This window comes from Phalaenopsis equestris, unplaced genomic scaffold (genome assembly GCF_001263595.1).
Source record: "Phalaenopsis equestris unplaced genomic scaffold, ASM126359v1 Scaffold000223, whole genome shotgun sequence".
NCBI classification, from domain to species: Eukaryota; Viridiplantae; Streptophyta; class Magnoliopsida; order Asparagales; family Orchidaceae; genus Phalaenopsis; species Phalaenopsis equestris.
This window is the reverse complement of record NW_018164665.1, coordinates 1875024-1891751: the sequence shown is the minus strand read 5'-3', so window position 1 is coordinate 1891751 and position 16728 is coordinate 1875024. Positions and strand designations below refer to the sequence as shown.

Sequence of the window (16728 nt, the reverse complement as noted above, 5' to 3'; positions counted from 1 at the left end):
TTTTCATATATATATATATATGTAATTTAAGAGGCATTTACATCAACCCCACCCCCCACGAGAAAATATTTCATCCGAAGACAGCATGTCCGAACGACCAACCATCAGGCGTCACGTCGTCATGCATTTAATCGACAGACATGACGCTTGGTGATTGAACGTCGGGATGAAATATTTTTTCCATCCCCACGAGAAAAATTTACTTCCCACCCCCATCCCACGAGAAAATATTTCATACGGATATTGCACGTCGTTCGAAAGATCAATCATTGAACATTATATCATTGAACATTATGTCGTCATTTATTCATCAGCGGGTAACGTATTGCACGTCGTTTAAAAGACCAATCATCAAACATTATGTCGTCATTCATCTCATCACCTAACTCATTGACTAGACATCCATGTCTAATATTTTTTACACCCCCACCCTCACCCTCACCCTCACCCACCACCACCCCCAATACAAAAGTTCACTTTTTTATCTCACACAGCTATACCCGACCCCTCTTCTCCCCGGAAATTCCTCAAAACCCCCGCTTTCTACCTTCAACACGAAAAAACCAGAACAGAGCCAACAAAGTGCAGAGAACCTACTGAATCGCAGAAACCATGATGCGCCGCACCAATAACCTCATATCCGCCATTAATTTCATCACTTTCTTATCCTCCATCCCCATCCTCGGCGGAGGTATTTGGCTCAGCAGCCGCGCAAACAGCACCGAATGCCTTCGATTCCTCCAATGGCCCATCCTCATCATCGGAATCACAATCATGGTGATCTCCCTCCTGGGCTTCCTCGGCACCTGCTACCATCAGTCATGGCTTCTGCAACTCTACCTCCTCGTCATGTTCCTCATCATCGTAACCCTAACCGGCTTCATCGTCTTCGCATTCGGCGTGACAGACAGCGGCCATGGCCAGGTGATTGTTAACCGATTGTTTCTGGAGTACCAGCTCTCTGATTACTCGGGATGGCTAAAGAACCGAGTGAGCGATCCCGAATACTGGTTCAAAATCAGTTCTTGTCTTCGGGATGCGCATGCTTGTTCGGGGATGCATCGAACAGTGCAGGTCCCGACGACAGGGATGGTGGTTTCGGAGTCTGTTGATATGTTCTACCACCGCCGGCTTTCCGCCATTGAGGTGAGGGATCAGTTCCTCTCTTTTTTGTTCTGTTTAGCAGCTTCAGGTGAAAAGGGGTCAACTTGACTGTAATTTCAACTTGATTTCGATTCAGTCTTAGAAAAAATTATACGGTCAGAATTTTTTTCATTTTTTTTTTAAATAATTTAGGTGGGGCCCACCGAAATAGATCTGAACCGTAGATCAGGTGATTTAAGGCGGATAGGCTGCGTGCGGTGTCCGATCCGTATGGAATAGTTTTTTGTTCATTTGGGTATACCTATAACCTACTAACTAATAAGTACCGTGCTTCTGATTTTATATATTTCTAAGTTACAAGTAGGTTACAATTAAGTTACAATGAGGTATAACGCGGATATTTTACATTTGCAATAAGACTGCAACTGAAAATTATATTTTTCTTAGGAAGCCTTTTAAGTGTTGTAGCTACTAGAACAATATAGAATGAATTTTTTTAAAAAAAAATTATAGTAGTCAGCATAGCATTTTAAACATAAGTTTCAGAACTACTTCTCCAAATAACTGTAGCTGTCCCAAATAGGCTCTTAATTTTTCTTTAGCAGAGTATTATTTATCGGATTTAATCATGAATTTTTCTTAAATCCATCCAAACACCTTAAAAAAAATATAAATCCATCGCTCCATAAAATCCAACTTTCTCGCATTCCGTCGTCTTCTTCTCGCGTTACATCATTTCTAAGACATAAATCTAGATTTTCAGATTTACTCCACTGTTGCTCCCAAATTCTTCTACAAGAACATGGGTTTGGTAATTTCAGATCTATCAGACTTAATAAATCCTATTTAACATAAAACTAAGTTGCAGCATAATACCCCCTTAATTTTATTCCAAAAAAAAAATCATTTTTTAGTTAGATTTCTTCTGCTGGCGGTTGATTTTGCTTCATAAATCTATGTTCTTTCTGTTCTAATCGATACATGAGAAACTGTTCATATGTGAATAATGGGAGAATTACTCCATTCTATTCATTTCTCTCATTCTGCATAAATGCTATATCTGCATGCTGAAATATCAGTAAAAATTTGATATACAGACCACATAATTCCTATGTATTTGCATATTTAACATCGAAATTTTTATAATTATATCCATAACATTTACATCTTTAAAACCACATCAAACATATCACTATTTGTTATGGTATGGCTCATATATCATATCGGGACAGACGCTGGATCGAAGCGGAGCGGAGCGGAAGAATCTGTCCAAATTAGGAAGTTACGTGGGTTGGGGTGCGGGGGCAAAACCCCGCGGTATGGTACAGGGGTAATGTTTAATGTAATGTTGTAATTACATATTGTGCGTAAGGTTTACTCTTGGGGTTATAAATAGGTCTGTTAGTAACCCTAGGAGGTATCCCTGAATTTCTGTAAACCCCTTTTCTGATTATTGAAAGGAACTCGCCGCTCTGCTCCCGAGGACGACAGGAGGTATCCCTCTATTATGTAAACCCTTTTCTAATTATTGAAAGGAACTCGCCGCTCTGCTCCCGAGGACGTAGGCATCTTTGCCGAACCTCGTTAAATCTCTGTGTTCTTCTGAATTTGTGTCGATTACTGTTTTCTTCGCCCTAATTTTCTCAACACTATTATAAACCTTTTAAAATTGAAATATATACTTTGATGCATAGTTTTATGATGCTAGAGTATCATATATGTAAATTCATAAAAAATTTGGAGGCGAGCTTATGATTAGGCATTAAGTCAGAATCATCACTGTAAATTTTTTTATTGCAAACTTAACCCCTGAGGTCACCATCGACAAATGAGAAATTGGTGGGGAGGGAAAGAGACATTGCAGGAGAGTAAGGTAAGCAAAGAAGAAGAAATATCTCTATTGGGTTCCTCTTTCTGATTTCCCCTTTTCCTCAGGAAGCAAGACGACCACATTTGCTGCATTATTGAGAAACGAGGTATTTTTGTAATGATTTTTATAATTTCTGTTTGTCATTTCAGTGGGGCCTTGTAATTGGAAGATTGTTTCAAAGGTCTTCTTCTCGCAAAGGCCAATCTTTTTTAATAGATGTTTGGTTGTCAATCAGGATAACTTGAGTTTGAAGGAGAATGTAATGTCAAAAAGTCTAATAATCGTTTGTGATGAAAGGAAAGCTTGGATTTATTCAGGTTTGAGGCAATTATCACATGATTAGTGCTAAAGATGTTTTATTAATATAGAAGGAAAAAAATATAAGCAGGAGAGGTGCACACCTTAGTGGAATTGAAATGAGGCGCACCTTGAGGCGCTTGATGCGTATATCTTAAAGCGTTTTTCTTTAGAATTGCACTGAGGTGGGCCTAAAACGCCCGTTAGATTGCACAATTTTAAACAGTGCTATGCTCTGAGTTTGGCTTATAGGCCATTATAGATAACCATAGCACCTTTGCTACTATAGCCAAAACCTATTGAGCTGGGTTCATGTCAAGTTAACAGTCGGTCAACTGGCTCAGTACGACCTAGCTAGATAATTCGACCAAAATAGCTTGACCAAGTGTTGGACCGATTAATCAATTTGGCCATCTAGTTCCATAGATTAATTCGATCAATTATCTTCAACAGACCTGGCGAGTATTCTTGATTTGTCAGTACGGTTTCATCATCTCATATAATAGCTAAATGACATGACAAGATGCATATACCATACATTCAACTATTTAGCTTGGTACATATTTTGTTTCTTTACAATGTAATTTTTTTCTTGTATAGCATTGTATGTATTCTACCTTGAGCCAGCCTTTATAACCAATAAATTGAGGTGACCATCAAGTGGCATCATAGAGAGAGAGAGAGAGAGAGAGAGAGAGAGAGAGCCTAAAGACCCCATGAGCAATTCCCTATAATGACTAGTTTCTTTGATATTGATAAAATCCATAGAGATTTTTCTTCCACTTCGAGGTTCACTTTCTCATCTATGGTTCTTCATTTCTCACACAACTCTTTCCTAGGTGATATCTGCACAGAGACATTTCAAAATCCAACTGCTACCACCATAGATGCTCCAATGTTTTCCTATAATTTAAGTTGCACCATATATTTGACACTATTTACTTTATTACAAGTCTCTCTCTCTCTCTCTGCCTCTTTATCAATTATTTAGTGTTATGTTCCTACCATCATTTTTTAAATCACTATGTCATTAACATAAACTTTCATGTTTCAGTCAGGATGTTGCAAGCCACCTACATCATGCGGGTATGTGTACATGAACGAGACGCTATGGAACGTCAACGCAGGGATGCTCGTGAACGACATCGACTGTATTCGTTGGAGCAATGATCAGCAGCAACTGTGCTACCAGTGCGACTCATGCAAGGCCGGCCTCTTGGCCACCTTGAAACGCAGCTGGAGAAAAGTTTCAATCATTAACATTGTCATCCTCATCATCCTCGTTTTTGTTTATGTTGTCGCCTGCGCTGCGTTCAGGAACGACAAGCGAATGGACAATGATGAGGCTTATAGGGAGGCAAGGATGACCAAATCCAGGCCTGGCAGGTTCGAGTTATAGCTTATGTTCCTGCAATTGAAATCAGTAGACGTTAGGAGATTGTGTGGCCTGTTGTGTTTGTAGTGATTGTATTATTCTTGGGTTCTCTTTTCTTTAATGTGTTTAGGAGAAAGGGCTAGATTGTTTGTAGTGCTTTAATTTGTTAAGTATGAATAATGGCAAGTGCTTTTATGACATCCTTTCTTATGGGTGGTGGGAAGCATTTGAAGTTTAACATAAATATCATGTAGTTTTTATGTAGTTGCATATTGCACATCTAAAGTATTATATTTACAAAGATGGCATTCAAATCCTTAATGTCATATAAGAAATGTCACTATTACTAACTTTTTAAGAGTAAAGCACACATTTTCCTGCACAAGTTTATGACACTAAAATTTTATAAATGAAAATATAATATCTTAGGTATTTGATATGTAAATACATAAAAATTATGTGACGTGCATGCAAATTTTGATAAAATAAAAGGCTTTGAGATACATGCAAATTTTGATAAAATAAAAGGCTTTGAGATATTTTGTTACATGAAATCATTGTTTAATTTGTCAAAGTTATGACTTGGTGCTTGCTATTGGAAACGTCGAACAAATCTTCTAAGTTCCTCATGGCCTCTTGATGCGTGCTAGAAATATCACGGCGATAGAGTAATGGAATATCGTCTTTGCGTTGCACCAGGATTCAAAACACACTCAGATGAGAGGGAAATAACCTTTGATGACACCATAAGTTTTTACGTGGAAAATCCGTAAAGAGAAAAAACCACGAGGCCTGATCCAGTTATAAAAATTCGCTATAGGTTGATCATTACAAATGTCTCTTATCCCACAAACGGGAAATGATTACTAGATTTTCCAAGTTAAAGCGTCTACTGACGACGTCTGGTCAGCAACGATTAACAAAGGTTGGCGTGCTCGACGGTGGTTGACGACAGTCCATGTTGGTTGGTCGTGGTCTACGGCAGTCGGCGGTGGTCGACGGCGGCCGACGGTGGTCGACGGAGGTCAGTGTTGGTCACCGACGATCGGTGGTGGTCGACGACGATTGACAATGACAGGGATGATGTTGGACTTGCGGTCATTCTCAAAGTCTCAAGTTCTCTCTCAAGCCTCCTCCATGTGAGGGGTCAGGCTCTATTTATAGTGTTCTAGGTGCAATTATTGCAGAAATATGAACCATATTGATCGGACAGTCCAGAGAGCTTCCCTCAATCCAATTGCTTTTATGGACATTTGAGTTCCTTAATGATGTCGGAATTGAGCAATCTTGGGCTCGTTGGATTCGTTTTGTCGAAACGTTTGATTCAACTATGAAATCGCTAGATTGGATATTCATTTGATCTTCCAAAAATGTCCAGTAATCCTCCAAAAGTGATTTAATTATTTGATCTGAGCTTGATCTGACTCGGATTGTAATAGTTTTTATATCATTGGGTCTGTCTCATCGAGCCGAACAGTTTAACTATAAGTTCACTGAAATCAGAGCTCTCGATGACACTTAATTGAAGTTTGAATGTTTCTTTATCAAAATATTGCCTCGAGATTCGTGATGAATTATGAAAATTTGTTGGCGGCGTATCACCTCTCTAATCTTCTCTACACAAGTCACTCAACTCTTGGGATAGAACATTTCCATGATTATTTTTTCTAAGTTCCTCCTAATCTCTCTAATTTTCGCGGTTTCTATTCGTCTCAACCTATTATTATGCCATCAGACGAGGTAGAACTTTGTTAGATTGTCATCTTCGAGCGACTCTGAGCTCCCTTTCTGAGATCCGATGGCCCGAGGAGAAAAACCTACATTATCGAAAAGTTATTGTTTTATACATAGCCCCCCTACTAGCCACAATACCTTATTTATATCTCCTGTCATATATTTCACTGCAAAAAAATTCTTCCTCAATGGTTGCAAAACCTGTGAAAAGTAAGAGGAGTTGCCAAAAGAGAGAACTGGGGTGGTGTATCATATAACCTATTGCCCTCAAAAATCCAAATACATGTATATGTACATATGTGGGTGGAAAATATAAAAGAATATAATAATACTTCAAGTCTTGGGGACCATTTTTTATATGCATGCATACTCTAGTTTGACATATATCCAAGGCACTATCAATTTAGCACATACATACAAACGCCACTGTTTCAATTTGACTTGTTTTCCTCTGATGAATGGGCAGGTTATCAACATATGAGGAGCATGACATGGGCATTAAAGAGGCGGCAGCGAGAAAATACTACGTTCGGACGTGCAGACGACGACATGAATCACATCTCGCTCACGCTGTTGAAGGCATGACTTCATATAATCTATGCCGCTGTCCACACTCTGACTTACCGAACTTAATATTAACATATCAAAAAATGATCAAAAACTTTAGCCGTCGTCATCTTTTCGAGCTGATGGAATTTAAGATCAAGTTATTGATGATTCATAAATGCTTTCGGAGTAAATTTTTTTCTAAAAAGATTGTTTCACACCATAGAAGTTCATCCACAAGCTTGAATTCTTTGAGGAAGGGGTGGATAATGTAAATAAAAATTTAAATTTGATATTAATATGCAAAGGTTGTTAGTTGGAGAAATTTATGTCTATTTGGATAAGCCTCCTGAAGTAATCTTTCTTCTCTTTTCAACTTCACTGTATTCTCTATATAATTCAAACTATTTCTCCTACTCACACCATGCAGCCAAACTTCATGCTTACCAGAATGTATGAACAAATTACACTGAATTAGATATGACTATCTCGAGCGGGATACGTAGCGAAGAATCAACTCCGTTGAGCACAAGGAATTCACAGCCTGATGCAGGGCAAACCACCCGACCGACCGAGTCAAGTAGACAGGCCGATCAAGCGAATGAACGACATACCAGCCTAGGAGCGAGTGAAGCGATGCTTCGATCATGAAAGATTCGATAGAAGTAACAGCAACCTTGATGGTTATGTTTGCTGACTGGCAGTAAAGAATCTCAAAGACATGGTCGATATTTCATAATGTAACTTCTAATTACTGTAAATATGCAAGGCGATAACTTTTTCTGAAAAAAGTCATGAGTACTGAATTTTTGTGCCAGTAAGACTTTAGTCTTTTCTGACAATGTCTCAATTATCTCAATTATGTTCCTAAGAAAAAAAAAATTACACCTTTCTCATCAAGTTAAATATTTAAATAAAAAATCATAATATTCAGCAAGAGCCAAATCATCATCATCGTCAAGATGTCCACACTGTCTCCTCTCTGATACTTCCATGGCCATCATCTTCAAGCAGAAAATCACCAAAACCCTCAAAAGGATTCAGAGCAGCAGCAGAAGGAGAAGGAGAATCAAATAATGGCTGCTGTGGCAAGCAGAAGTCAAAATCTTTGCAGAAGAGGGCGAGGATATGGTTGTGTTGGGTCTCGACGGCGAGCAGCTCGGCTCGCGGCGCTCGCGACCGAGCCAGCTGCGCCTGGAGCTCCTCCACTTGCTTCTGTAAGTAGCAGATGGCGCCGGCGCAGCCGTAGACGGGATCTTTGATCCGGACGGTTGCCTCGTACACCATGCTGCTCACTGCATCAGCCCTCTGGCTTTCCGGCAGCTCCTGGTTATCACATGAGTTTATGGAAGAAGTTAGGGTTTGTGAATTTAGCTGGAAGATCGTTACTCGCTCGAAAGTTATATTTGAATTTTGATTTAGATTGAGATAAACGAGTCGAGCTACGAGTTGAAAACTTTGGATTGAGTTTTTTATGAGTTGGTTTTGAGACATATATGGATCGACTCGAGCTGACTTGAGACTTACTCGTGATCAATTTCAATTTTGTGTTGGATCGAGCTGAAATGAATACAGATAACTTAATTTGAGCTCGCTTGTTTCAATTCTAAGCCAGATTGAGATCGTTTCAATTTCATTGAATATAATAAGCCACGAGTTATTTTTAGATATATATATATATATATATATATATATATATATATATTTGTTTTTGTTATTTTATTTTTTTATTATTCTAATACCATGTAAATATGTTATCACATAAAAAAATATTACTATTTTAATTTTTAAAAATGAAATATGTATTTCATGCATAATTTAGGAGGCTTATTAGTCATGTCGGTAAAAATGGACTTTTAGGGGTTGGATATGTAATTATATAGGAATTAAGTGGTATGTATGTAAATCATCTTCTAAAAGTATATATATGGAATTTTTTTCATATTAATAATTATCTTTAAATAATATTGTTTATTCAACCTATCGAAAATTATTGAATAAACAATATTTATTGATAAATTTGTTTTTTTTTAATTTAGTGGAGATAAATTAAAAAAAATTTAATTAATTTGACAATAGGGGATATTTTTGTAATTAACAATTTGAAATTAAAAAACTTTAAAATTCATTATGAAATTTTTTTTATAAAAAAATTCTCTAACTAATATTATAATTTTGCTTAATATAATCACAATGTTGAAAATTATCAATCATATTGCTTTCATGTTGCTCAAAAATTAGAGAGAAATTTGCGTACGTAAGACGTTTGCAGAGCTGCGTACATCGGAGGGTGGTTCAAAGGGTGTTGGGGGTTATATCCGGGTTATACCCTCCTGTAATATCTTTGTAACTCGGATATAACCTCCCAATACCCTCTGAATAACCTCTGATGTACGCATCTATGCAAACGTATAATTTGATCATGACGCACATAAATATATCAATTTAAGTAAAAAAACACCTCATTAATTAATTAATTTATAAATATCAATATTTCAAGTGGCTTATATGTAAATATTCGCTAATTAAAAAAAATAAAATAAAATAAAATTGAAGAACAGAGAGGAACAGAGAGAAGAAAGGCAGGATTACTTGAAGTGATTTGATGATATTGCTGGCCCCAAAAACATGGTGTGCGGTGGTGAATTTAAGGGGCTCCGTCGGAGGAAAGTAAGGGGCGAGAAGACATTGGGCGGCGCAGCGCCGGCGGAGAATCTTGCAGGCGGCGCACGGGCTCTGGTAATTACTCCTCGGAGCCGGATTCTGATGGGGAGGCAGGGGAGGGGAGAAAGAAGAAGAAGTGGTGGAGGAGAAATGAGGGTGGAAGCTGGGATTCATGTCTGTAAAGACTACAACTTTGAAGTGGAGGATAAGGGGAGGGTTTCATGGGACATGGAGGGGAGGGAGAATGAGTATTTATGGAGGAAGGGGGTGGGGTTTGGTGGGGATATGGGGGGAAATTGTTTAGGAGTGATTGGATGATTGTAATATTAATATTAAATTTTGTGTGGTGAGTTAATGATGTGATTTAATGGTTTTGTATTTATGTTAGTGGTTAATTTAAATTTGTATGATCTCTTGGGAGGGGACCTAGGGTTTGAGTTAGAGGAAGATCGGAATTTGGAGAAGAGGTTGATGTCCGACATTGTTTATGTTCTTAAGATCCAAAGAATGCTTTTCATGCTCCAATAGTCGTCGACCATAGTTGGCCACCATCTATTTGTTACAGTGAAGTTAGGTATGGAGTTAAGACTTGCGTTGTGGAGCAGTGAAGTTGAGTGTGAAGTAACAACTGACGTAGCGGAGTCACGAAGAGTTTAACGGGGCGGTACATTATCTTGATTGTTATGTTGTGTCACAACGCACCTTGAAGATGGTTTACTGAAACTCCAACAATTGCTCCCCATTGAAATTGTTTCTAACAAGCTCTTTGGCACATGCCCGTTGTAACTCGAGAAATCTTGCAACTCTTTCATGCATGCAGAACAAAAGTTTGTACGTGTAATCACCAACTCATAGTGGATTATTTTAATTAAGCTAAGCTCAGTTAATTTTTTTTTCTTTCCAAATGTTCCACGTAAAAACTTTTGGTAATTCTGCTCGTCACTTTTCACTACAGAAAAGATGAGAATTAGCGTTAGAATTTGCATCAGAAATTTTTTGACACAAATGTTACCATTGAATTTGCGTTAGATTTGTGGTGAACTTGGAAGTTGTTTAGGGCCGTCAAATTTACGTCAATTTTTGCGTCAAAATTTTGTCAACTGACTAACATAACAAGTTTATTTAATTGAGTAGATTATTGTCCAACACAAAGTAGACAGAAGTCTAACACAAATGCCCTAGAATATCTATCCCATGCTACAACCTCTCATTTTTTCTTTCTTTTTTTCTTTCGATTTGTTCGCTCTGACACATCCGCTGACGGCCAAGACTACCCATCTTCTCTCGTATTCCATGACCTCCTCTCCTGTCCGGAACTAAAATAGTGTTTCCTTCTCTAGTGCATCTTTACTTCATGCAAGAAATTTCCTTTTTGCATGACAAAGTATGTAAAATTCGATATTTTGGTTTTAGGTTTGAAATGAATATGTTTTATTTCACTTTCTATATGATATTTGAAGTTTAGGTTTTAGATATGTAATGTATATCATTTGTTTTGTTCTAGGGTGAAAATTAATGTTAATGTGTGGTAGATATATACATAAAAGGTTGTGTTGCTCCTATATTTGAAAAGAGAAGCATAAAATTAAGTTATATTTTGCTGAGATGCCAATGCTTAGGCGATGAGTGGCTTAACACTTAGGTGGGCGAGTTGGTGTTGCTCCTTTTTTTAAACAGGTTAGAGAAGATTGTCTTAGATGGTTTGGTCACATTAAATATCGATCATGTGATGAGTCTGTTATGAATGAAAGTTTTTGAAATTCTGGGTCTATTGTTCAAAGTAAAATGTTTTATATAAGCTAGGTGGTGATGTTATTACTCGAATTCAAGTTGGATATTCGAAGTGGAGGACTCGCCTATACTTAAAAGAACATTTGATAAGATGGAGGTAAGTCTTTTAGTGCTTTAGTGGATGATTGGTTACTTAGAGGTAAAATGTGAAACAAATATATCTGTGAAAGTGTTGGTGTAGCTCCAATGGCAAACAACAATAGAGAGTGTCGCCTTAGTTAGTTTTGCCACCATAATGTTGACCATCTGAGAACCCTATTAGGATTGTAAATGAATTACATTTAACTTATATTAAGAAAGGTAAAGGCAGACCTAAGAAGATTTGGGCATAATCTATTATAATTATTATAATTACATAAAATTAAGACACTCAATGGGACACAAAAGTGAAAAAAGTTTAACTCGTATAGCTGACCCAGTAGGTGTGGAAAAGATTTTGCTTTGTGTAATACATAAAAATTGTGTGGTTTGTATGTATAATTTGAAATTTAGGTGTTTGGTGCGTGATATTGAAGAACTTTTTTGTTTTTATGTTAAATTTGAAGTTTAGGTATTACATGTATTGTGCATAGGAATTGTGTGTGGTTTATATGTAAAAATTGATGGTTGGGTGTAAGATATTTAATACATATATTTTCTCGGTCCTTTTTAGAGCACTCGGAGTCGTCAGCTTGTCTATTTATATGTCATCGTATAATTCTCTTATTCGATAAACCTCCCTCCTGAATCATATCAATGATTCAAAGAGGAGACTAATCGAAAAGAATGATATACAAAAACAAATAGGCAAACAAATCAAAAAAATAAACATAATGCTTATATATGGCTAATTCTCATATGATGGGTCGAGAATATACATCTGAATAAGATCATATCAAAGTATCTCAAAACACAACATCCACAAAGAGAATTCTCATATAGAGCACCCATAAACAGAGAACCAAAAAAACATTTTTTTTCTTGGGTCAAGAGTCTCAAATAGGAATGTATCCCTCTGGTTAATTAAATCATGGGGGTTACCCAAAAATTCTCTCGATAAAAGGACTTTCATTTATATTATCATGAACCTGAAAAATATGTCATCAAATAATATTTACTTCATTTGAGAACACATCAATGCTTTTAAAACTCTCGCTAAGCCACAGGGAAAATGGTGAGTCTCTCACATCCCAAATGGGTAACAGTTTGTCTACATTCGGAGTCTATTAAATAACCAAAATCAACTCGACAAAAATATCTCTATATGTCAGAGTTTACTGGGCCATAAGGGTAAACGGTGAATCATTGTATCCCAAATGAACTGCATCTCATCAGTAATCAGACCGTCAACATGATATCAAAAAAGTTAAAGGAGCAACAAGGCTCAAAGGGGCTTAGTAAGAGGAAGAGTAGAGTAATCCTAAATGGTAGAGGTAATCGGGTCAGGGTACCACAGACCCGTCATCTTAAGCTAATAGGACTATAAGTCTATTTGGTCTTGAAGGTAGTCGACCTAACACGTCTAGAGATCCCCGATCAATAATCCGTGAATTATGTCATCCACAGGAACCTCAGTAGCTCTAAGGCCAAAGGAACGAAACTATAATTTATGACTTGTACCCGACGAAGTGGCGAAAATGCTGCTGGAAAAAAAAAAGGAAAGAAGAAGTTCAACTACAAATCTTAAAATGCTCTCCACAAAAACACTTTTACCCGTCTGGGTCGAGAGTCTTCTAATATTCCAAACGCACTAAACAACCACCTAAGTAGAAATCTATGTCGGGTCAGTCGGGTTGAAGAAGCTCGGAGGATTTTCTTCGGAACATGTGAAAATACCCATTCAAAATCTAGCCTGAAGGTCATGCAAGAAAGTAAAAAAGAGAATTTTAAAGTCCTGAATAATTTAATCTCAAAATTATCAATGTTTTGAATATTTTATTTAGATTTTGTAGCAAATTTAGAATTTTAAATCCTAAAGCTTATATTGTATTCGTGATTCTCAGATTAACCACAAAAAGAAATAATGAAATTCATTTCAAACATGCAAACATGCAATACGAAACAGTAAAACAAGTCAAATTAGATAATAAAAAAAGGCCTCTGCAGCTAGGTCGGCAACATATCCCAAAAAAGAAAAAAGAGGCCGGACACCGCGTATACATAAGCAGACCTAAATCTATATATCAATAATAAATGCAGAATTAATATACGGGGCACGAGCTGCTACTCAAGTCCCCGCCACATGGTTCCCACTCCAAAATGTCTCGGAACCCATGTCCATATCATATTTCTGCTACATTACTCTCATAAGGACTTTAAAAAGTACAATATGAAAGTGAAAGAATGCCTCGACCTTCAAAAAAATTTTAGCACGAACATACAAACGTATTTGGGTTATGCCTGGTGGAAGAGCTAAGCAGAACCTGCAAGCAAAAGTTTGCATATAAATCACCACATGCTTCCCTTTCTATTATCCCTGTGTGTATGCATATATATGGCATGACACCCTGTAGAAGAGACCGACCTAATATACTATCATGTATACCAAAGTCAAAGAACATGCAGGCACGCCAAAGACACAAGCATAAAAAGCCCTCGATTAGGACAACCTAGCCAGCACAAAACAATAGTCAGGTGCCAAAAATACTACCTAGCAACTTAATCCTAGCATAGCATATCATCTAACAGAAAGTGTCCTAACGAGCATTGAAGTCACCAGGGAAAAGTCTTTGTCAACTGCATGACTTTAACTGAGTTGCGACACTGGCTATGTCCTAAAGATCCAAGGAACCTAAAATATATCACAAGAAAATGGGTGATATTTTTTAAATAGACGATCTCATGTATGGCCTAACTTACTTGTAATTTTAAAATTGGTAGATAATACTTATAATAGCAAAAAATATCCATTTTCATATTTTTAAAATAATGGACCACTGATAGCAAATCTCGAGCAATCAAATGACATATTATAGAGTCCTTGGGTTCTTAGCTCAGTCATACTGTTCGTTATTTAGGATACATAAATTCACACTGCTCGCTGATATATCCTCGCAGACAATGCCCGTTTCAGTATTACAACCAACGAACAAGTCACTCTCCCAACGAGTATGACAAAATAGATGAAAACCTAGTGCAAACACCGAATTATCGCCCGGTTTGCTGCTGATCCGTGTTGGTTTTACCCAACCACCAAAACAACAAAATTCCTCCAACGTTTATCATCAGAGCATGCGTTAAATTCTCGTACAACGCTAAAAAAAATAATTCATCACTCCACCGCTGCAAATTCTCCCGCACGAGTCAAGATCTATTCAGGATTTCTCTTGTTTGATCATTAATTAGTTAAAAAAATTTGACTAACGGCTTAATTACTTATAGTGTAGATGATTGAGGCATAATAATTAGATAACATTCAGTTCTTCGTCAACATCAAAAGGAAAAATCAAGCACTTTCCACTACCCACTGGAAAACAATATTTTCTTTTTATTTTTTTTTTAAATTGATTAGGTATGCTTTGTCCTTGGTCTCCTTATTTCCACACGTTAATTGCACAGCATGACCAAATTAGGTGCAAAATATAATTATTTAAATTACTTTATTTTCTTCCATATGCTTGGATGCATGTTACATTTTCTATGTTAGGACTGTAAACGAGACGAGTTTAAGTGAGTTCAGGCTTGGCTCGTGTTCGGCTGGTGTTTGAAATTGACTCCTGAACAGTGTGTTCGTGTTCGGCTTGATTTAAGTTTCTTTATATGTTGATATTATTTGGCGGATAATCATTAGATGATTTGCAAGACTATTAGCTAGTTGTTATGTGTTACATTACTATTTTGGATATGAATATTGTGTTCACACATACACAAGTCTGAAAATTACATGTGTGCCCATTTTGCAAAATAATGTAAATAAAGGTCACATTCATAGAGGTGAATATCATTTATGTGGGGTCATTGCAAGGGAATTAATTAATTTGGATATACTTCTTGGCTACTACTTGTGTTTGAATTCACATGAAATTCTTAGGATTTTTTCTCAACATGTTAATTTTCTTCTAGGGGATGTGATGAATGGTGGCAGTGGAGCAACATGAGTGTGAGAGAGAGATTTAGGGTCTTTTGGAAAGGCGGTGCGGTGGCAGTGCGGCATCACACTGCAGGTTTGGTTGTTTGGGTAAATTGTGATTTGACAGCTTTTTCAAAAAATTGTTGCTGAAATCTCTGTTTTCTCATCGGTTATGGCTTAGTGTGGTAGCAACTTTCTAGCTACGGCCTGAATTTTTCCAAAAAAAAAAAAAAAAAAAAAAATAATAGCCACCACAGCTTTTTGAATATCATATTAGTTTTTAGTTGCCCCACAACTGCGTTTTAATAATCTGCAGCTGCCCAAAACAGACCCTGGGGTCTTTTGGGGCAGCTACAGCTGTTTGAAGAAACACTTGCAAACCTATTGCATAAGAAATTGTTGTTCAAAAAGCTATGGTGGTTATTACAATTTTATTATTATAATTTTCAACAAGTCATAATTTTGTTTTCTAACAGTCACCGCGCTTAGCTGGGTCAGATTACAAAATACGCATTCCTACCACAACTTTTTGCAAAATGTGCTTAGCTGGGTCAGATTGAAATATAAGTTTTGCCAACCGTTACGAAGTACAAGGTGGCACTGCACCGCCATCGCACTGCTTCCCCAATCGCACCCTTAATGATAGTTCTAGGTTTGTGATCTTCCTCTAATTGTTGTGTCGAGAAATACAATTATTGTGGCTTCTAAAGTAAAACAACAGGGTTAAAAAGAGTTGGAGATCATTAGATATATTTCTCTTTTAGATGGGATTTATGGGTGTAAGTTTTCATAAAACTTTGGTGAAATGAGAGATGTTATTTTGTTTTTCTTTTTTTTTTTAATCTTTGGAAAGGTTCTGTCTAATTTTGTTTTGAACCTATTTATTTTATATTCATATTTTCTTTCTATTGTAGTTTGTATAATTTGCTACCCCTCATATATGATGGTCATTCTTGATTGTGTTGTAATAGTCATGGATTTGCTTACCCAAGATTTATCTATTTGATCTTTTCAATGCTCTCCAAGAGGTTTATTTTGAGCTCATTTCAACAAATTCATATTAAATGCTAATTGTGACTAAAAGATGATATCATCTAGTATGTAGAGGTGTTTAAATGGTGCTACTAATTATGAATAAGAGAAGTATAATGAAAATATTTATTTTGAAATTTGAAAAATGTTGAGAACAGGTTTCCTTAAGGAGGAATTTTTCAAGGCCTTGAAGTGGAAGAATATGCTAGCTAATCAATATAGATGAAAAGAAAAAAAAAAGATCAAAAAGATATTAATCAAGTGTCC

At 36.8% G+C, this 16728-nt stretch overlaps 2 protein-coding genes across 2 annotated transcripts; one reads left to right on the top strand and one right to left on the bottom strand.

Annotated features, from left to right (window-relative positions):
* The first annotated feature begins 472 nt into the window (after nucleotides 1-472).
* On the top strand, nucleotides 473-4863 carry LOC110023249 (tetraspanin-3-like). Its single transcript, XM_020722561.1, has 2 exons — nucleotides 473-1146; nucleotides 4326-4863. Exons 1-2 carry the CDS (start codon nucleotides 613-615, stop codon nucleotides 4668-4670), a joined length of 879 nt encoding a protein of 292 aa, XP_020578220.1. The 5' UTR covers nucleotides 473-612; the 3' UTR covers nucleotides 4671-4863.
* Nucleotides 4864-7819: 2956 nt separating this feature from the next.
* Nucleotides 7820-9808, bottom strand: LOC110023260 (LOB domain-containing protein 1-like). Its single transcript, XM_020722574.1, has 2 exons — nucleotides 9519-9808; nucleotides 7820-8252 (listed from the first exon to the last, which is right to left on the bottom strand). The coding sequence occupies exons 1-2, from the start codon at nucleotides 9762-9764 to the stop codon at nucleotides 7884-7886; spliced, it is 615 nt and encodes a 204-aa protein (XP_020578233.1). The 5' UTR covers nucleotides 9765-9808; the 3' UTR covers nucleotides 7820-7883.
* Between the last annotated feature and the right edge of the window lie 6920 nt (nucleotides 9809-16728).